Below are 23,147 nucleotides of genomic sequence, written 5' to 3' on the forward strand. Positions count from 1 at the left end.
TAATTTAAGTCAAGGAAACTGTTTTGTTTAGACAGGTTTTTAGTAAACATAGTTCAGAATCTTGTTAACAGTTCATTGAAAAGTAATAATACTCTGAGATTAAATCTTCAATTGGAATAATAAGGAAAATGTATTCTGCATTTTCAATCTCAAGATGAAAGCATGAAATAACATCCATATTATGTTAGGAACTTTTAATTGCAGTAACTAATATTTGAAGTAGATGGCATTTTGTATAACCAGAAGTCTAAGCAGTGAGTCCAAGGTTATGGGAGGAGAAATCAGACTCACTAAATACACCACCTGCAATATGTGGGAAATCAGGAAGAATTCCAATATCCCTGAAAATCATGTGTTCAGGGAATGTGTGCAGTTACAGTTTCTGAGTGACCATACTGCATATAGGGTAGCATTTCAACTCTAGACATCAACAACTCGTTTCTTCCCACAGACGCTGCTCGACCCGCTGATTCCAAAATCTGCAGTCTCTTGTGTCTCCATGACCGCACTACACCGTCTCAACACCACTTCTCAACTTCGATAGCACTCACCCCCACCCCATCGTGACCCTGACACATCTGCAAATAAAAACTTGTGACCCCTATCCTGAAAGTCTAATTCAACACCTGAATTGTTGAACCATTCCAAAGACTTCCTGATATTATTTTCCTTTCTTGGATAACTGTCTGCTGGAATATTCCCTGTCCCCCACCCCATATTCCCAATACTTTCAAGATCCATAATCTGTTTTCTACTATTCAGCTGCAAGGAAGAAGGTTTTTAAGCATAATAAAAGTTCAAGGCTTATTCTACTGTACAATTAACATTGGATCTCATGTGCAATAGAGTACTCTATTGAAAAACCTTTATATAAATCATGCAGTGGCCTGCTCTACATTGCCCAGTTTGTATGTCTTTTCTGGCAAAGCAAGATTTCTAAGCCATGCTTCTGCAAATTCTAGATAGGATTTCATGCTAAACCTCATATAGATCCTTACAAATGACCTACCTGCAGTAACGTGCAGATCTGACCAAGTGAATAGAACAGATCTGCATGCCATGACTTATTAATAAGCTGAATGAGCATGACTAAAGGAGACGTAACTGTACAAAAGTAAATTAACTTTTAAGCTAATTTTTGCAAGCTCATGTAGAAAGATTACACATAACAGTTAAGAAATGTCGCCATTACCAAAGTTCGTTATCTTGCTGACTGTGGTGAACTACATATACCTGTCTGGACACGCCCCCTGCTGACTGCTCCTGTGGCTCCTCCCACAGACCCCGATATAAAGGCGATTGAGGTCTGAGCCCAGCCTCTCTGTCTTCAGGATGTAGTATGGTGGTCGACCACTGCTTGTTCCTTCTTCCAGTCAATAAAAGCCGATATCTCGCCTTTGATGATGCATCACTGAACTTTTAAATATTTTAAAGTAATCCTTTGAAACATATCAAATAACTGTACCAGCCACAAAAGGGGTTTGTTCAGTTAAATCATTATGATTCTCTTCACATGATTCATCACGACTGTGAAAGATATGAGGAGACCTCCTGTGACCTTTCTCTCTCATTACTACATTTTAATTATTATATATCAATGTCTTTCTGCTGGAGTGTACTTCTTGAAAAATGTTTTTGTGATAATTTTGACAAAGTCCACACGGGAATTTATGATATAATTCATCAATTACAACTCCATACATGATGATCAAGTTTCATTAGCATTAGTTTTTTTTTGTAAGAGTCATATTTCTACCCTTGAAATGGATACTATAAGAGTAGAACATGATTGATTAAATAGACGAGTTGGATTCCATGAGTATAATACCAGATAAATAGGTGTTCTTTGCCCTCCTGCTGCAACAGTACCCTGTGGATCTGTATTGCAGCTCAAGATGTTCATTTATCAGGACAGTGAGGTTCAAATGGTAGCGTGACGTTCAAAACATATGTTGCAGTCAAGTGACAGCAACTTTATTACATTGATTTACTGTAACCTTTTATATAGGGAAATGTTACAAGATCATGTGAATCTCCTGTATGAGGAGGGAAAGCATTAAAATACTGTATTTGGTCAAGGAATTTTTGTTTTGAGATGTACAGTACTGTGCAAAAGTCTTAGGTACATATACATAGCTAGAGTGATTTTATGTATTGCACTATACTTCTGCAGCAAAAAAAAACAAATTTCATGATATAAGTGAGTGATGATAAACTGGATTCTGATATGGGTCTCTATTGTGGATGGAGAATGGGAAGAGAGCAGGAAGAAGAGATTCCTGGTTGGAAAAGGGAAGAGAAAGGGGACAGAGTGGGAAGCACCAGAGAGACATTCTGTAATGATCAATAAACCAATTGTTTGGAATTAAATGAGCTTGCCTGGTTTCTCAGGGCTGGGTGTGTCTGCATCTGTGCCAACCCCTCATCCTTGGCACTCTTCTGCCACCTGAACCACACCCCTCCTGCCGCACTTCACCTTCACCAATCCCAATATCCTTTGTTCCTGCCAAATTTAAAAACTCACTCTCGTTGACAAATATAATGCTGTGCAAAGGTTTTAAGCACTCTATATGTATGTGCCTAAGACTTTTGCACAGTATTGTATACCCAGAAACAGTTGAGACGTGAGAGAGGAAGCAAAGTGAAAAATCTCCTAGTGCCCACCAAGTCCACTCTAGAATCAAACACATATTTGCATTAGCCTTATGTTAATTTTATTTTATTCTTACCACTTTCCCATCAACTTCCCCCAGATTTACAACATGGAGAATTTATAGTCTCAATCAACCTACCCCAACTCACACACCTTTGGGATATTGGAGGAAACCAGAGCACTATCAAGGCAGCAGCTCTACCAGCTACACAGCTGAGCTGCCCCAGAAACTGCCTCACTCTTTAAAATGATAGTAGTTTAGAAAAGTACAACCACAACTTCATTCAAGATGATTAATCAAAGAAGATTAAACACACTTTGAAAAAGCTGATTGGTTTTCTTTTTGTTCTTAACCAGTGTAAGTTGATTATCTGTTATTTGTAGTTTCATGAATTGCACAGTTGTTTAAATTCCTGCATATCATGTTCAGAGAAGCAATCACAACCAAAGAGCAAAAGTACAACACACAAATTCATAAAGATGGATGACAAGAGCATTGCTCCACTGTGGCTATATATGCCCATTATCTCATTAGATTTTGCCCAGAACGAATCAGTGCATGTCATCATCATCATTATGTGCCATGTCATATGATGTAGGTGATCATGGTCTTTCCATGACAGTGATTATTCTTGGCCGTATACATGTGTACAATTGAATGACAATAAACTTGAACTTCAGTTATTTTGCTGTTACCTTAAATGCATGTCATCTGATTGTCAGCCCCTTTACCAATGAGAACAGATTCTCCCTATTCCATTCCAACTCCATATCATTCTTAACATGTCCTTTCAACCTTTTCTGTTTTAAGAAGAACAATCACAGCACCTCTATATCTTTGCTTGTTACTTAAGTGCCTCATATCTAGAACCATTTCAGTTAATCTTTTTTTGTATCTGGCAAAGACATTAACATCCTTATTAAATGCAGCAATTAGAATGGTAAATGATGCTTCAGTTGAACCAGCAGTTGTAAAAGTTCACCCATCTTCCTCGCTTTGATTTTCTGCAATTCCACTAATGCCCAGGATCTCAAATGTTTTCCTTTCGGTTAAGAATCTCTCATGTGTAAAAGAACTGCTTAAGAATAATTAGAGCTATGTACATTTTATGGTTAATTATGTTATTACATTACACATTTTTATTGTTAATTATGTTTTGCATTGTGAAGAATTTAACTTTCAAATAAGTCTCAATGAATTTAAATTTGTGGAAATTTTATGGATGTATCTAATCAATGTAAATTTAACAGAGTAGAGGTGATACCACACATTCGATGTTGCCCTACAGTTTTTCTCATTACAAAATATCTTTACTTCTTGAGGGGACTGCAAATCTTGACAAAATTGGATCCCATGCAATCACCTGACTTCCGTCTATGGGATAGCTTCTTTCCACAAGTCATTAAACTAATAAATTCATGTCTGTACATTGCACCAGAGTTATAACACAAAGATTTTTACTCTCTCGCGTTGTGAGATAGATGTAAGATTTAAATAAATTCAATTCTTTTCAATTTAAATAGTTTTTTTAATAAAACGACATTCCCCATGATACTTAACATGTAACATATTAAAATCTGACACTGTCCAAGATATACTGGAAGAGATTATGTAAAAATTGGCAAAAGCTAAGAATTTAAGGTGCATCTTAATGGTGAATAGAGAAATAATGATATATAAAAAGGGAATTCTTGAACTTAAGGTCTTATTTGTTGGTATAATGAGATTATTTCTCACACAGAATGGGTGGAGTGAGGGGGATTCAGGGTGCAAAATCATGATAGTCACTTCTAAACTCTGTACTAACAGTCACATCAAATATTTATCAATTGGCTGCTAACTATGTTGGATGACACTATTGGGAACAATGGAGACAGAATAAAAATGATACCTAATAAAATAAGATAAAAGTTTTCAGAAAAATAATGTAATTTTAGACCAAATACAGTACTGTGCAAAAGTTTTATGCATACATACTGTATATAGCTATGTTGCCTAACACTCTTGCACAGTGTAAAATTAGTAATAGTAATTTTATCTATTGCACTGTACTGCTGCAGTGGGAGGGACTGAGAAGCACCAGAGGAACATTCTGTAATGACCGATAAACCAGCTGTTTGGAATCAAATGACCTTGCCTGATGTCTCAGGGCTGGGAGTGTCTGTACCTGTGCCACCCCTACCCCTGGTGCTCTTTCCTTGCCACCTGTCCCACACCCCTCCTGTGGTGCTCCACCCTCACCATTCTGAACATCCTTTGCTCCTGTCAGATTTACAAACTTGTTCTCCACTCCACATTAAGAAATATAGTATTGTGCAAGAGGCTTAGGCATCCCTAGTAAAATATATGTGCCTAAGATTTTTGCATGGTATTGTATTTCAACCAGAATTTACAAAGTTTATAATTGGCAGCAGAAATATAATTAAAAGTGTTTTATTTTCAAAAGCAATAAACAGTAATCCCAACAGTGTTAATTTGATAATGCTAGAATGGTACTCAGAAATTCAAAGTAATTTCTCTAAGATTATATTTTACGATAGTCATTAAAATATTAACATAGCACAACTTCTCAATTAAGTCAGCAACACTTCATAGACTAAGTTCTACTCTTCACAACATTGCAAGCACAGCAGCTGGTAAAGAATTGGGCAGAGATTTTACATCACATCATCTGTTATGCTAATTAATATTGAAATTACACTACCTTTGCCTACAGTAAAATTCAATATTTTGGAAGGAAAATATGCAATAAATAATCAAATTTAGCTGTAAACAATAAAATTAAACTAAAATGTCCGAGTACCTGAATTGGATAATACAATTAGTAGGACCTTTGACCTCTCAATCTACTTTGTATATCATAATGGTTTTGCAGCTTACTGACTGTATGCATTATATTTTCTCTGTAACTGTAACATGTTATTCAGCATTCTCAATGTTTTCCCTTGTACTACCTCAAGATGGGTTAAAATGGTCTGTACAGATGCCAGACAAAACAACTGTAGTCTTTACAGCCCACGACAATCTGATTTCTAAGTGTATTCTTCTGGAAGAAACAGGAAACAAAGCCAATGTCTTATGTATGTTTCTAATTAACAACATGTACTCTAGGGATAAATTCAAGTTTGAACTACACCTATGTATAGCATTGGAACTGTTGGAATACATAGGACATAATGTACCTCCTGTTCTTCCAGATCAGGATAACAAAGTTTATTGATTCATTCATTTCAACAGGGTCCAGTATTTTCACTACTTTTCTCAGGTTATACTCATAAATTAAATAACTGATAACTAACTACAAGGGAACCCTCTGGTACTTTGTTTTCATGGGTCTCTTGTTTTTCATTATAAAGGTAACTCAATGATTAACGATTAGTTAGAAAAATATCGTATATGGAACTGTTCACACACAAGGCTTGACTCTGTGTCATGTAAAAATTATTACATTTGTCACTATCAAACCAATCACTGTGTCCTGTGAAATTATTACACCTGTTTACCTGGACAGAAATACCCTTTTTTAAGAAAGAACCACTCAGTTCTGCATGAAACAATGCAAAATATCAAGTTACAGAAAAACTGCAATTTCAAAAGTTCCTTGGGAAAGTACACAAGGGTCAAAAAAGTAGCCCTACATAGAGCACTTTCAATATTAAACACAGACATGGCATCTGGAATTATGCATTCAGCATTGACACAGAGTCTAACGCGTTCAAACCAATATCTGGAGCCTTGTGCTAATCCTTAACAAAATACCCAGTTTACAGGGTTAAGAAAAGTGAGACACACGGGTATGTATTGTAATTAAATTGTTGTTATTGGAATGAGCTGTCTCTCTAAGTAGTTTTTTGATTTGCCTAATAATTGAGATTAAACAAACAGAATTTGCGAAACTCAGAAAAGAGCTGCTGGGGAATCATGTTTTCAGTTCTTTTAATTTACATTTTTGAGCACTTTCTTTAACTCTCCTTTCAGAGACAAATTTCTTCCAAAATGCATTGGTTGTTCCACTGAATGGGTATATAATCCTAACTGTATCAAACTCTGTGTTAGTGTAGTGACAATATCTATAAAAATTTCAAACCATAGCCACTCTTATCAAGTTTTCCAAGCTGATTGATAATCATTCTGCTATTGTTACTTGAGCCATCTCTGAATGCAGTATTTGTGCCTTTATTCATTCTGTTGCCAACCTCTTTGCCTTCCTTCACTGTCATATTTAAAACTGTATCTTTCCTGCATCTCACAATATGTCCATTAGATATAGGACCAGAATTAAACCATTTAGCGCATTGAGTCTGCTCTGCCATTTCATCACGGCTGATCCAATTTTCCTCTCAGCCCCAAACTCCTGCCTTCTCCCTGTATTCCTTCACACCATGAGCAATCAAGAATCAATTAACTTCTGCCTTAAATATACATAAAGACTTAGCCTCCACAGCTGCCTGTGGCAAATAATTGCACAGATTCACCACTCTCTGGCTAAAGAAATTCCTCCTCATCTCTGTTCTAGAAGGACACCCCTCTATTCTGAGGCTGTGTCCTCTGGTGGTCTTAGACTCTCCCAGCGTATGAAACATCCTCTCCACATCCATTCTATCAAGGCCTTTCACCATTCATTGAGTTAGATCACCCCTCATTCTTCTGAATTCTAATGAATACAGGCCCAGAGCCATCAGACACTCCTCATATGACAAGCCATTCAATCCTGGAATCATATTTGTGAATCTCTTTTGAACCCTCTCCAGTTTCAGCATATCCTTTCTAAGAGGCCCAGACCTGCCCACAATATGCCAAGTGAGGCCTCACAGGTGCTTTATAAAGTTTCAACATTACATCCTTGCTTTTATATTCTAGTCCTCTTGAAATGAATGCTAACATTGCATTTGCCTTCCCCACCACATACTCAATATGCAAGTTAACCTTTAGGGAATCCTGCACAAGGACTCCCAAAACTTTGCATCTCAGTTTTTTTGTATTTTCTCTCCATTTATAATATAGTCAACCCTTTCATTTATTTAACCAAAGTGCATGACCATACACTTTTGACATGGTATTCCATCTGCCATTTCTTTGCCCATTCTCCTAATTTAAGTGCTTCTGTAGCCTCTCCACTTCACTTAACTACCTGCCCCTCTAGTTATCTTCATATTGTCTGCAAACTTTGCAACAAAGCCATCAATACCATCATCCAAATCATTGACATATAAAGTAAAAAGAATCGGTCCCAAATCAGACCACCATGGTCACCACTAGTCGCCAGCACACAGTCAGAAAAGACTCCCTTTATTCCCACTCTTTGCCTCCAGCCAATGCTAGAATCCATGCTAGAATTTTTTTTATAATACCATGGGCTCATAGTTTGTTAAGCAGCTTCATATATGGCACCTTGTCAATGGCCTTCTGAAAATCCAAGTACAGAACATCAACCGATTTTCCTTTGTCTATCTTGCATGTTACTTCTTCAAAGAATTATAACATATTTATCAGGCAAGATTTTCCATTGAGGAAACCATGCTGATTATGGCCTAGGTTATCATAAGCTTCCAAGTACCCTAAGACCTCATCGTTAATAATTCACTCCAATATTGAGGTCAGATTAACTGAACTATAGTTTCCTTTCTTCTGCCTCTCTCCCTTCTTGAGGAGTGGAGTGATATTTGCAATTTTCCAGTCTTCCAGAACCATTCTAGTGATTATTGAAGGATCATTACTAATGCCTCTACTATCTTCAGCCACCTCTTTCAGAACCCTGGCATGTACACCATCTAGTTCAAGTGACTTATCTACCTTCAGACCTTTCAGTTTCCCAAGAAACTTCTCCCTAGAAACAAAAACTTCACATATTTCTAACCCCTGATACTCTGGAACTTCCACCATACTGCTAGTGTCTTCCACTGTGAAGACTGATGCAAAATACTTATTCAGTTCATCCGCCATTTCCTTGTTCCCATTACTACCTCTCCAACATCATTTTCCAATGGTTCAATATGCACTCTTGCTTGTCTTTTTACACTTCATGTATCTTAAAAAAACTTTTGGTATTCTCTTTATTATTATTGGCTAGCTTACTTTTGGGTTCCATCTTCACACTCTTAATAACTTTTAGTTGCCTTTTGTTGGCTTTTAACAGCGTCCCAATCCTCTAACTGCCCTCTAATCTTCGCTCTATTGTATACCCTCTCTTTGGCTTTTATGTCAGCTTTGACTTCCCTTGTTAGCCATGGTTGTGTCATCTTGCCTTTAGAATACTTCTTCCTCTTTGGGATGTATATATCCTGTGTCTTCTGAATGGTTTCCAGAAATACCAGCCATTGCGACTCTGCTGTCATACCTGCCAGTATTCTTTTCCAAACAGTTCTGGCCAATTCCTCTCTCATTCCTCTGTAATTCCCTTTAGTCCACTGAAATACTGATACATCTGTCTTTAGCTTCTCATTCTCAAGTTTCAGAGTGAATTCAAGCAAATTATAATCACTTTCCCCTAAGGCAAGAATGGCCAGCCTATGGTGCATGCACCAGAAGTGGTGCATTGGATGATTAGAAGTGGCGCATTGCACCCCAGTGATAATAATAAAAAAGTAAGCCTACTCATGCAAAAAGTATTAACCAAAAACTGATTTGTAGAAAAAAATCTATAACAGGAAATCAAGTAGCTTAGAGCTAGAAATGGGTTTTACTGAGAAGAACTCTAAAACTTGGCAATTATTTTTAGCAATTTTATTATTTCATGCACATCTTTTGGCAAATGTTATCTTCTTTCACATTAATCTGGTTTCAATTTTTAAAAAAGTTCAATGAGTCAAACTAGGAAAGAAGGACTTTTGTTCTGCAGTCGTTCCATAAATGATCAATACACGTTTGATACTTGTTTGATCCTGAAACGCCAGCGTCTGCACCAGTGGTGATTTGCAGTTTTTTGCCAGTCAGTTTACAATTGACACTTGTGCGCTACGGAGTTGTGCATTGTTTGTCCTTCGTAAACATTTGCAGTTTTGTGCATTTTCGAAAATTAGGCTTTGTTTTTACATTCAGTTACCCATCACAGTGCAAAAGAAAGTGAGCAAAAGAAAAGCAGAAAGTGATAGTAAGCATGAATTCAAGGAACAGTGGGAAAATGAGTTCTTATTTATAGTGGGTCTGTCAGGAAAACAGTAGTGCATTATTTGTGAAAACTCTTTCTCACATAATAGAGGACATGATCTTAATAGACACTATAAAACACCAACATCAGACTGAAATAGAAGGAAAACTGAAACTGGTGTTTGGGTCTGAGTTATAGAAAGAATATGTGATTAAGAAAAAGGAAGAAATCAAAAGAAGACAAAATATATTTGTTATAAGTCTCATTAAGGTAAGTAATGTTAATCTTGTTTTATATTAAATCAATATATCATGTAAAATGCTAAATATGTCTATATTAACATATTTTTACAAGAATTGAATGGGGGTACAAGAGTTGTATGATGAAAAAATTGACGCATAGAATGTAAAAGATTGGCCACCCCTGCCCTAAGGGTTCTTTTACCTTAAGTTCTCTAATCCATTCTGATTCACTGCACAACACCCAATCCAGAATAGCTGATCCCCTAGTGGGCTCAACCACGAGCTGCCCTAAAAAGCCATCTCATAGGCCTTCTAGAAAATTCCCTTCTTGGAATCCAGCGCTAATCTATTTTTCCCAATCAGACTGCATATTGAAATCTCCCAAGACTATTGTAACATTGCCCTTTTGGCATGCATTTTCTATCTCCTATTGTAATTTATGGGCCATTTACTTACTATTGTTCGGTGTCTGTATAGAACTTTCATTGGGGTCTTTTTCCCTGGCAGTTCCTTAGCTCTATCCACAATGATTCCACACCTTCCAGACCTATGTCATCTCTTTCTAATAACTTATTTCATTTTTTGCCAATAGGCAACACCACACCCTCTGCCCACCTGCCTATCCTTTCAATACAATGTCTATCCTTATCATACCTGCTAATCTGAAACTGCTACAAGTTCATCTACCTTATTCCGTATACTGCGCACATTCAGATGCAGCACCTTTAGTCCTGTATTCACCCTTTCGATTTTATCACACCATGCTCAACCCTTCGATTGCTAACTTTTTCTGAGGTCTTACAAACATTTGCCTCCATAACCACTCCACTAACTGCTCTAGCACTCTGGTTCCCATCCCCTTCAATACAAGTTTAAACCCCGCTGTGCCGCATTAACAAACCTTCCCACTGGGATATTAGTCCCCCTCCAGTTCAGGTGCAAACTATCCTTTCTGTAAAGTCCCTTTTCATTTTCCCTCCCTCACTTCTTTTCCTGTTAATAGACCTGAAAAATTAATACTGAAACACTAACTTTGATTCTCTGAGTTTCCACATGGAGTTTTTTTTTGGCATTTTCTGCATTTATTTTCATTGATGCAGGAAGTGAAATTGAGTTGACAAATACCAGAGGGGAAAGATCTTGAATATAGAATTCTTGAGCATCTGTGCTCAGGGAATAGTATGTCTGGTTACAGATACACTTAAATTCAATATTCTCAAATATGCTTGCAAAGAATTACATTAAATTACACCACAAAATAAAGCCAATTATCTCTTACATACAAAAAAACTGTTCAGTGACTGGAATGGATATTTGGCCGGTCTGATTGGAATACTTATTCTGGAAAATTTAAAGTGAAGTCCCAATAGACCACATTATAATCTCCATCCTGAATTACATTGAATTTCTGTAGACTAAAACTCCTTGTTGTTGCATATATCATATAGAATTACTAACCCTTAAAATATAATGCAGAAAGCATCTGTTTTTCTTTTAAATGTCCAGCACTGCACTAAATCATATCAATTTAATACATATTTCTCCCAAGAAGGAAAGCTCAAAATGAGTCAGATGCGATAAATCTTCAGAAGCAGACAAATTGTGTCTCAGCATGTTTAGCAGGACTATTGAGAAGATCTGTGAGCTATTGACAGTCATTATGATGGAATCTGTCAACACGAGGAGGTAGCATCAAATTGGAAAAAGATCAGTCTGATGTCTGTATTCAGATACAGTCGACTATAAATTAATAGTTTTTAAAAACCTGCAGAGAGTAGCTAAAAAATCATTAGAAGGGGAAAGATGAAATATGAAAGCAAGCTAGCAAATAATATCAAAGTGGACAGTAAAAGTTTTTTCAAGTATGTTAAAAATAAAAGAGTAATGAGAGTGGATATAGGACTGCTAGAGGCAGGAGAAATAATAATGGTGGACAAGGAGATGGCTGGTGAACTAAATGAGTATTTTGAGTCAGTCTTCATAAGTCACCTACATTAGAGGAACTGCACCTTAGGTTCTGAAAGAGGTAGCGTTAGAGATTGTGGTGGCATTAGAAATAATCTTTCAAAAATCATTGGACTCTGGCATGGTGCCAGAGGATGGGAAAATTGCAAATGTTACTCCACTCTTTAAGAAAGGAAGAAGGCAGCAAAAAGGAAATTATAGATGAGGTAGCCTGACCTCAGTGGTTGGGAAGATGTCAATTGTTAAGGATGAGATGATGGAGTACTTGGTGACAAAGGACAAGATATTACAAAGTCAGCATGGTTTCCTTCAGGGAAAATGCTGCCTGACAAACCTGTTGGAATTCTTTGAGGAGATAAAGTCGGAAAGATAAAGGGGATAAAGTGGATGTTTTATATTAGGACTTTCAGAAGGTGCCGCACATAAGGCTGCTTACCAAGTAAAGAGCCCATGGTATTACAGGAATGTTACTAACGTGGTTAGAGCATTGGCAGATTGGTAGGAGGCAGTGGGTGGGAATAAGAGGATCCTTTTCTGGTTGGCTGCCAGTGACTAGTGGTGTTCCACAGGGGTCAGTGTTGGGACTACTTTCTATGCTGTATATAAATGATTTAGATGATGGAATATATGGCTTTGTTGCCAAGTCTGTGGATGACACGAAGATTGTTGGAGGGGCAGGCAGTGTTGAGGAACCAGGTAGGATACAGAAGGACTTAGATTAGGAGAATGGGCAAGAAAGTGGCAAATGAAAGACAATGTTGGAAAAAGCAAGGTCATGCACTTTGGTAGAAGAAATAAATGTGTGGACTATTTTCTAAGCAGGGAGAAAATCCAAGAATCTGAGATGCAGAGGGACTTGGGTGTCCTTGTGCAGAACACCCTGAAGGTTAACTTGCAGGCTGAGTCAGTGATGAGGAAGGCAAATGCCATGTTAGCATTCATTTCATGAGGTCTAGAATATGAGAGCAAGGATGTGATGCTGAGGCTTTATAAGGCACTAGTGAGGCCTCACCTTGAGTATTGTGAACAGTTTTGAGCCCCGCATCTTAGAAAAGATGTGCTGGCACTGGAGAAGGTCTAGAGGAGTTTCACAAGGATGATTACAGGAATGAAAGGGTTATCATACGAGGAACATTTGATGGCTCTGAGTCTGTACTTGCTGTAATTCAGAAGGATGAGGGAGGATTTCATTGAAATCTTTCGAACGTTGAAAAACCTAGACAGAGTAGATGTGGAAAGGATGTTTCCCGTGGTGGGAGAGCTTAGGACAAGAGGGCACAGCCTCAGGATAGAGGGGTGCCCTTTCAAAACAGAGATGTGGAGCAACTTCTTTAGCCAGAGGGTGGTGAATTTGTGGAATTTTTTACCACTTGCTGCTGAGGACACCTGGTTGTTGGGTGTGTTTAAGACAGAGACTGATAGGTTCTTGATTGGACATGGCATCAAAAGTTACGGGGCAACGGCTGGGAATTGAGGTTGAGGAGGAGATAAAAAAAATGATCCGCCATGACTGAATGGTGGAGTATACTCGATGGGCCAGATGGCCTGATTCTGCTCCTATGTCTTATGGTCTTATTGTCTTGTCATGGAGTTACCCTTCCTAGGTGTGATAGGTTTCTGCTGATTTTATGAAATAGCTACTTCAATTTTTGCTTTGCTCCTCTATTGATTTTTCATTTGGAATATTTTCCCAATCCAGTCTGGATAATTCTACCTCACGTCTTTGTTAAATCCCTTTATTTAAGTTGAAGAAACTGGTTGAAGATCAGAGCTTGCCAGACTTTAACTAATTCTATCAAGGCAGTGAAAGGTACAAAAAATGAAAAACACCCAGTGAGCAACAGTTGTGTGGGTGAATATGCCTTGTTAATAAGAGACGCCAGAAGAGAATGGCCAGACTGGTTGAAGCAGACAGGAAGGAGACAGTAAATGAGTTACAACAGTAGTGTGCAGAAAAGCATGCCTAAATGCACAACACGTCAAACCTTGAAATAGAGGGGTACAGCAGCAGAAGACCACACTGGGATCCACTCCTGTACCTAATAGGGTGGTAATGGAGTACATAATTCATTCATCAAAGTTCTTGATTTTAAAATTATAACTTCAATAGCTCTTAAAACGTGTGGGGAGGGGGGTGAAAGTAGTGAAGTGCAGAACAAAAGTTAGAGATCGAATTGATTTTACAGATCAAAAAGTGGTCCATTGTATTCAATCAATTATTTTTGAAAACAAGTCAATTCCTTTTTCAAAATATGTTCAGCAGTCTTTCCTTGTAAATATTTTATGATTAACAAATTGGGATCATCGTATAATTTTGAAATATTTTTGTGAGATGGCAATATCATTAATATAATGAACATGGAAGGAAAAAACACCAAATATAACTTACATGTGGTACTAACAGCTTAATTTTTAAGCAATCAAATAGACATACAGTAATTTTAAATCTCAAATGGTTTGACAAAAACACATATAGACTCTTCAACCTAAAGTTAAAGAGATAATTCTAACCAGGTCTAATTACTAGACATCAGAGCGCCATCCACAAAGTCACCTTCTTCTTCAAAAAGGAAGGTGATTTGTTTCTTTCTTGTTCTTACTGTCTTCCATTTTAACCTCTTCTTCTGAGTGGGCTCCCATGGCATGAAGGAACCTTGTTTAATTATAGAGAACAAGGTCTCTTGACAGGCCTAGGTTGCTATGAACCCTGATCAGGAACTCCCACTATGAAGTTAGCAGGATCAGAAACAATGGTCAAAAGAGGGTCCAGCAACCAGGTACAACAACAGATGATGTGGTGGAAAATGGACCAACAGGCAGCATTGGTGGAAAGAGAAACTGAGTTAATGTTTTAGGTGAAGGACCACTCATCAGAACGAGAAGAAAGAAAATAAGGTTAGTTGTATGTTGCAATGAAGCTGGGAAGAGGTGCATTGGGCAAGTGAAATATCTCTGATAGAGTGATGGCAAGGTTGATGTGATTAGTTGTAGATGTCATCTAGTTGGTTAGAGGGAGAGGGAGAGGGGAAGGGAGAGGGAGAGGGAGGGGGAGAGGGAGGGAGAGGGAGAGGGAGAGAGAATGAACAAAAACAATGAAATGAGTACAATATGGGAATGAAATTACAAACAAAGGAATGTTAACGTTGTGATGTGAAGGCAGTGGGGCATGGAGAGAGGAAACCTGAAGCAATATCACAACTGAATTATGTACAGTACCCAGCAGAATTTGTAATTGCTGATAAAGACAGAGAAACTGAAAACAATTTATTATGTTACAATGTTAACACAGCAATACTTTTTTCAATCAGGACTAAGTTGTAGAATTCGATATTGAGTTCTGAAGTTTGTAATATGCCTAGATGGAAGATGAAAAGCATATGCTGGGCTTTGTTATTACAGGATAGAAGGAAAAAGATGGATAGGTTAGAGTGGTGTGACTTCAAGAATTAAAGCAGCAGAAAACAGGGATCACCAAGTTCCTCCTGTGGAAAGAAAAGTAAGTTTACTGCAGTGTTGTCACTCAATCTGTGTTTGGTTTCGCAAAGGTAAAAGGGACCACATAATGAACAATGAATGTAGTGCAATAGGTTGAAAACATCAGTAGGGTAAAGGTAAAAGGAATTGTGTTATGTCTTCTACAATCATACAGAAGTTGAGTAGATGATGGGACATGAGGGGAAAGTTAGGCAGTTGTAAAAGCAACAGTTCTTTTAAAATTTGGAAAGGAAGATGTGTGTGGTGGTAGGATCTCATTGGTGCTGGTAGAAATGGTAAATGGAAGTTAGCCAGCTGGAAATTAAGGACCAGAGATTTTACTCTCTCTAGGCAGAGATGGAATGAGAGTAGATGTACTTGAAATAGATGTTACGTGGCCAAGGGTACTTTCAACTCTGGATGACAGGAAGTCATGGTTCAGGAAGAAGGAAAGAAAAACCTCCTAGACACTTGTGTTGAAATTCTGGAATTCTCTTTAAATCATGAGTGTACCAGAAAACAAGTTGAAGAAAGAGAGTATGACTTGAAACTAGAGAGTTCCATGTATCCCAGGAAAAACAGGTATAATAGCTTAGACTCAGGCAAGCTCCCGCAGCTACACCTTTGATCTGGAGGAAGAGTGCGGGGATTAAGTGGAAATTGTGAGAACAAGTTCAACCAGGTGAAGATGCATGTTGACAGAATGGAAGTAGTTGTGTCTCTGTTCAAAGAAGAGCATAAGGCCTCTTAATTGCAAAGAGGATCTGCACATCCATGACATGAATGAACACGTTTGAATGAGAGAATATGGACCAGGCCATTTCTGCTCTAAGCTATTCACCTGTAATATTGTCTGTTTTTCCTCTTTCATTGGTTTCAATCTGATGAGATCAATGTAATATCAATACAATGTTGGGGCCATAGTAATATTTACTATGGCCCCAACATTTGATTCTTGCTCCAAGTTAAATTGGGCTTTAAATAAATTAAAAGGTGTAGTTTTCATCTGATAATATACTTTATTCTCATAGGTTATGCAATAACAAATGCTAAATATGCTTGCTTATCTTCTGAGAAACAGAAAATTTGTATTTATATAATCTCTTCCAATTTCCTTTCAGATGCTCTTATAAAGTACCTTAAAAGCATTTTTAGACATGACAATCAATGTGTACTCAGACACAATAGCCAAATTGTGCACTGCAAATTTTCAAAAAACTAGTTGATAATGACTGCTTGGTCTGTTTTAACAATGTTGATTCAAAGAGAATTATTGTCTGGTATACTGGGGCTTTTTTTCCTGCACTTTGAAGCAATCCCATGAGATCTTTAATGTCCATCAGAGAAAGAATATTGCTTTAAAAAAGTCCATCTCATACAAAGTAGCATTACTTCAGTACTGTACTGGAATGTCAGCCTGGATTACTGCACTCAAGTTACTTGAACACAACCACAAGTTAATAATAAAAAATGCTAATATTATTAACTGACATGGGGCATTTAACATGTATCACCAACCTACCGCAAAATACAGTTGCAGGCACAAGTAAAAGCACAAATATTTTTTATCTGAATTGTACTCTACTACACAACTACATTTCAAGGCAAATTGCAACTACCATTTCTGTTTTCTGGTATCATATCAATGAAGTCAATTTGTTTTAGTCTCTTCAATATTAGCAAAACTTAATGTAGTTATTATCTACATTAAGCAAATTTACTTTTAAACAAAAAAAAAGACCTACATCATGTTGTAAGTTCTAGAGATGAATGGGCAGATTTTACAAAACACTGCTCCCAGCTTAAGTCTTTCTTATGGATCAAACACCATTCACAATCAAAGTGTAGAGAGGAGGGAGTCTTGGATATTAAAATTAATGGATAGAAAATCTCATGGGGCCCTCTAATCTTTCTGCCCAAATTCCTGACATATGTTCCAGGCATGAAAAGCTCCATGCTCTATTAAAAGTTTGTAAAATCAACTCTTTAGTGGCATAAGGACCCACAGTGGAGGTAAATATTTGAGATGTGCTTCAAATTCTACTTGTGATGTACTGTCTGACTAATATATGTCCCACAGGAATTCAACATAAACTGCAGTAACCTATAAACATCAGTGAGAAAATTAACAAAAAAGCTTCTGTTGTACTACCCTTACAACCCCCACCTCCCAAAAAACAGATCAATGTCATTACATTTCAGTGATTCTTTTTCACGAAGATGAAGGTGATTTTTTAAAATGTGGCCTTGAGTTCAGTACCACTTTTGTTTTTATCCTTCCTCCCTCATTCATAATTCTGCACAGGTTTCTTCTTTTTTTTATTAAACTTTTTTAATTGAGTTTTCAAATAATTACAGAAATAAAAGAAAATATATGAAAAAAAATTATATATACCCTACCCCCCCTCCCCTTAACCCCTCCCCCCTAACATCCCTATATAAAAAAGAAAGAAAAGAAAGGGAAAAAAAAGAAAGAGTGCCTGGATATCGGAAGATCCCCACATGCTCCATGGAGTTCGTAATAACTTTAGTATATACATTTATTTCTTTCCCCAAATAACCAATTATTTCATCTTCAGAGCACCTATATATTTAATCCTGTCTTTTGTAAATAAGGGCACCAAATTTTCAAAAATGTTTCATATTTATCTCTTAAATTGTAAGTAATTTTTACAAGTGGAATACAGCCATAAATTTCCTTCTTCCAACGATCTATACTTAAGTATGCATCCGATTTCCAAGTAACTGCAATAGCCTTTTTGGCTACTACCAATGCAACTTTTATAAATTCTTTCTGATATTTATTCAATTTGGGTTTCGGATTTATCCCTTCAATATCACCTAGTAAAAATAATATTGGATTATGTGGAAGTTGTGTTCCAATAATTTGTTCCAATAAAACTCTTAAATTTGTCCAAAAAGGTTGAATTTTAGAACAAGACCAAGAAGAATGTAAAAAAGTACCGATGTCTTGTTTACATCGGAAACACTGATCGGATAAATTTGGGTTTAATTTATTTATTTTTTGTGGTGTAATATATAATTGATGTAAAAAAATTATATTGCACTAATCTTAACCAGACATTTATTGTATTTGTCATACTATCAAGACACAGTCTTGACCAATTTGTTTCTTCAATTTTAATATTCAAGTCACTTTCCCATTTTTGTCTTGACTTATGGACTCCTTGTTTAATTGCCTGTTTTTGAATCAAGAGATAAATTTTTTAATCTTTCCTTTCTGAATTAAAGTTTCTATTTTGCACAGGTTTCTTCTGAGGAGCCTTTAACAAGCAAAAGATGTTTTATTATTCTAATTTATGTTGAAATATTTCAGAGAAGTTCAAGACATGTAAACAGATGGTCAGTGTTGTACAACATTAAAAAAGTATTCTTCCTAAATGCACAACTACATTTAAGTACAAGTTGATAGGCAGTGCCATTTAACCATTACAGATGAAGCACATAGAAGATTCACAAATATGTTTGAGAGATATTTAAAAAGAAGTTAAAATTAAGATGCTGAGCTCCATTAGCAGTAACAGTAACAGGAAATGCTCAAAGTTAATCTTCTGAACTAGAATATACAGCTACACAATCATGAACATTAATTCCCCATGAAAGCTCACTGCTGCCTATGAGGACAAAAGAGATGCTAAGGGTATGTTAAAATAATCCTATTAAAGATGCAATGCATTGTCAAGTGTATTGACCTGTAATTCTGGTAGTCAGATGTTTCTAACTATTTTGAAACTACATTGACTGATTCAATGTACTTTGCATTAAAAGATAAGCCTTGATTAAGACTGGGCTTTGCACTAGTAATGATTGCCACAGTAATGTCCACAACCGCAATTTGCCACACAGGCAGTTACATTTAGAAACTCAGTAGGCACCAAATGTGAGTCCCTACTCCTTCAGAGATGCAAACAACAGAGAATCAAAAATTTAGTGCTAACATCAATCTTTACATGATTATCTCACTGCAAATAAAAGTAAATGTTAGTCCTGATTGAAAAAAGTATTGCTGTGTTAACATTGCAAAATAATAAATTTTGCCAAATAACCTCTTCAGCTCTAAAAAAAAAATCAGGGTGTGATTATTACTTCCATTCCATGATAAAAATCTATTTCTTTACAATTTTTTAAAAAATATTTAATTGCCTGTGCCAGTCTGTATGGAATGTTAATTATAGTTGACACCTTTCTTGCTGTCTGTGGAAACTCTTCAACATGACTAGCTGATCAGCCAACTCAATAAATGTGCCTGGACACCATATACTTTTTATTTATGGTGTCAGACTGCAAACTCCACCATGGACAGCCCCAAGCCTGGCTGTGAAATGGGCAAGGGATGGGCAACCCTGTCCCGTAAAAATCCAGAGCTACAGAAAGGCCTTATCCGCAAGAGAAGAAGGATCTGTGAGTTGCTATTGGCAGCCAATGCTCCAGTAGGGGTGATGCACTTAAGTCAGACTGTAAATCCAGCAGGAATAGATAAACTTGACAGCACAGAATCCCCAAAATATATGTGGACAGCCATTACTATATTCTAACAGAATATTTATGTTAGAATGATTTCATGTAACAGCCTGTAATTTACCACCTCTTAAAATTAATGACATTATAAATTACACGTTTAGTGTCTGAAAATGCCATTCCTTGTGTTCAGCATGGCAGGTCAGAATTAGCACTTTCATTTGTTCATTTGTTATGTTTTTGAAAGTGCATGTTGTTGAGGAGGATAAAAGGCAACAAGCATAAGATTACTGTTTACTTTGTGCCATTTAAGTATATTATGAGGAGGGCAGATATATGCTCCCAAGTGAGGTCTTGGAGATTGTGGTATTCCCTGCACCTCCCTCAGTTCTCTTTCCATATATCCAGGGATTTGCACTTTCCTTTTCTCAATATGTACTTCTTTTCCTATTCCAGGAATCATTCCCTTCCTTTCCCAGTTCCAGAGATTTATCTATTGCTTCCCATTAGATATGAAGATTGATCTTCTCCTTTCTCCAGACTCATGGGTCCCCCTTCATCTCATCCCTGTCCTAGCGACTGCTTTTCTCCCCTTCTCAGATCCAAGGATACTCTCCTCACAGAACCAGCAATTCTTCTATCCAGGGATCCAATTTTCTCCCTTCAGATCCAAGGACTTCCTCATTCCTGACTGAGATCCAAGAATTCCCTCTCCTTAAAGTCCTCCTTGCCTTCAACTCAGACCTAAGGATCTTCCTTCTCTCTCTCCCGAAATACAGAAACTATCTCTACAGCCCTACGGGACTCCCCCTTCTATTTTCCCCAGGTCCATTTCCCCACACTTAGAGATCCTGATTCTTCTCTACCTCCCTCCCACCCCGGCAGAATTTCACGCAACCTCCCTGAATACAGATTCCCCGTCCTCTTCTTAGATCCAGGTATTACCCCTCCTCTCCATAGATTCCTCCTCTCCCCACATCCTGGGATCCAGGGATTCCACTCCCCACCCCATCTCCTCTGGTCCAATGACCCCCCCCCCATCTCCCCTGGTCCAGGGTCCTCCTCCCCTTCTCCCCTGGTCCAGGGTCCTCCTCCCCTTCTCCCCTGGTCCAGGGTCCTCCTCCCCTTCTCCCCTGGTCCAGGGTCCCCCTCCCCTTCTCCCCTGGTCCAGGGTCCCCCCTCGTCTCTCCTGATTCAGGGTCCCCCCTCTTCTCCCCTGGTCCAGGGTCCCCCTTCGTCTCTCCTGATTCAGGGTCCCCCCTCTTCTCCCCTGTTCCAAGGGTCCCCCTTCGTCTCTCCTGATTCAGGGTCCCCCCTCTTCTCCCCTGTTCCAAGGGTCCCCCTTCGTCTCTCCTGATTCAGGGTCTGTCTTACCTGCAGAGTCCTGAAGCTCGCGCTCAGGTGCGCGATGTGCAACGCCAGGCAGCGCGAGGTGCACCTGGCTCGCGAGACGCTCTCCGCAGCCGCGCCGTCCCCGGACCGCCGCGCGCCCACCGGCAGCAGTGAGCAGAGCAGCGCGGGGAGCAGCCACCACAGCCGGGCGCTCGGCATCGCACAACGGCCCGCGCCCGCTGGTACCCTGCCAGCCGCTGGCAACTTCGCCGCGCCCGCTGGTATACCCTGCCAGCCGCTGGCAACTTCGCCGCGCCCGCTGATATACCCTGCCAGCCGCTGGCAACTTCGCCGCGCCCGCTGATATACCCTGCCAGCCGCTGGCAACTTCGCCGCGCCCGCTGATATACCCTGCCAGCCGCTGGCAACTTCGCTGCGCCCAACTGCACGATTTTGCACCCTGGCAGTGACCGCAGCCACAACTTGTAAGAATTCGACCCACCCCTTTACCCAGAGCCCGCCTTCTAAGAGCATCCACTTCGCACTGCCCCGCCCATCAGACCATGCTCCTTGAAGTCTGCCCACGCACCTTATAGAGTTAAGGTTGCCTTTCGGTCCACTGGTCCATGCCGACCAATGTCCCTATCTCTGCCAGTCCCTTTTCCCTGAATTTGGCCAATATACATTTCCTATTCAGGAACAGTCCAAATGTGTTCTAAGTATTAAAATAGAACCCACATCTACATTCCCATGGGCAGCTCATAGCAAATACCCACCAACCTCTGCGAAAAGCTTGCCCTTCACTTCTAACAGATGCCCTGTAGTTTTAAATTACCTTACTCTGGCAAAAAAGACTGTGAGCATTCACTTCACCTATATACATCATGATTTTACATGCCTCTATATGGTCACCTCTCAGCCATCTACACTCCAGTGAAACAGAATCAGTTTCTTGTTATAACTCATGCCCTCCAGACCCATCATCATGATCATGACCCATCATCATGATGAATCTTTTCAGCAAGGTGGCTTCAAAGGCACAATTCCTTGCTTCCACTCTTTCCTTATGTCTTTGAACATCAGGAGATCCCATTATGTGCAAATGCCACTTTTCTGTGACATTTCAACTGTTGCACTCACATGAAGTATAGTATATTTGATAAATGGTAAATTTTTCCCACACTGAAAAAAATTGAAATCAATTGCGCATGAATGGCTGGTAGAATGAGTGTTGTGATGAGTTTTGGGGACAGGCAGCCGGACAACCTAGATATTTCTGGTAATGCCAATGGTGAATTATCAATAATTTTTCTTCTCAGGCTAGTTCCCCGAAGTCATGGAGACTTGCTTCCACTGCTGTGTAGCAGATTCCAAGATGGCCCATGCAGGACTCTCAAATTCTACCATGGAGCCTTTAATATTGGAGTGGATTGTAAAAACACAGGAGTTTGTAAATGTTCAATGTGTAGTGTATTTCCATCAGCTTCAGCAAACAAATTAATGATGACTTGACATTCTGTCCATCATGCATATGTGTTATGAAATTGAAGATTTCTGCAAGAAGGCAAAATTGAGGATGATGCTCCAAAGTTCCTTCAGTTCAATAGTCAAAATCTTTTAATTGATAAAAAATTTCATGTATGGTAATTGATGTTGCTCCCCTTATTTCTCTTGTAGTTGACCTGTGCTGAAGGAAATGTCCACCAATGATCCAAATGGGCAGAATTCGCACTGTGGTTCAGGGAGCAGTTCTGCAACTTTTGGATGGAAAACCAATACAATGGTATTCCTTTGTGGCAAGTAGTAGGGAAACCCTCTTGTAGTACTCACAATTAGGTTGTTTTCTTACCACAAAGGTAGTTATGAAATAGTAACTATGAGATCATCCAATGCTCTTCACACATCCTGAAGGAA

General features: G+C 38.5%; 1 protein-coding gene across 1 annotated transcript in view; it reads right to left on the reverse strand.

Moving 5' to 3' along the window:
- LOC132403376 (anosmin-1-like) overlaps positions 1 to 21,767 on the reverse strand; it is a 133,797-nt gene extending 112,030 nt beyond the window's left edge. Inside the window, exon 1 of the mRNA XM_059986794.1 lies at positions 21,276 to 21,767. Within this exon, the coding sequence (XP_059842777.1) occupies positions 21,276 to 21,767 (492 nt within the window). The remainder of the gene's footprint in view (positions 1 to 21,275) is intronic.
- Positions 21,768 to 23,147: the final 1,380 nt, after the last annotated feature.

The sequence above is a fragment of the Hypanus sabinus genome, chromosome 2, assembly GCF_030144855.1.
Source record: "Hypanus sabinus isolate sHypSab1 chromosome 2, sHypSab1.hap1, whole genome shotgun sequence".
Lineage (NCBI taxonomy): Eukaryota > Metazoa > Chordata > Chondrichthyes > Myliobatiformes > Dasyatidae > Hypanus > Hypanus sabinus.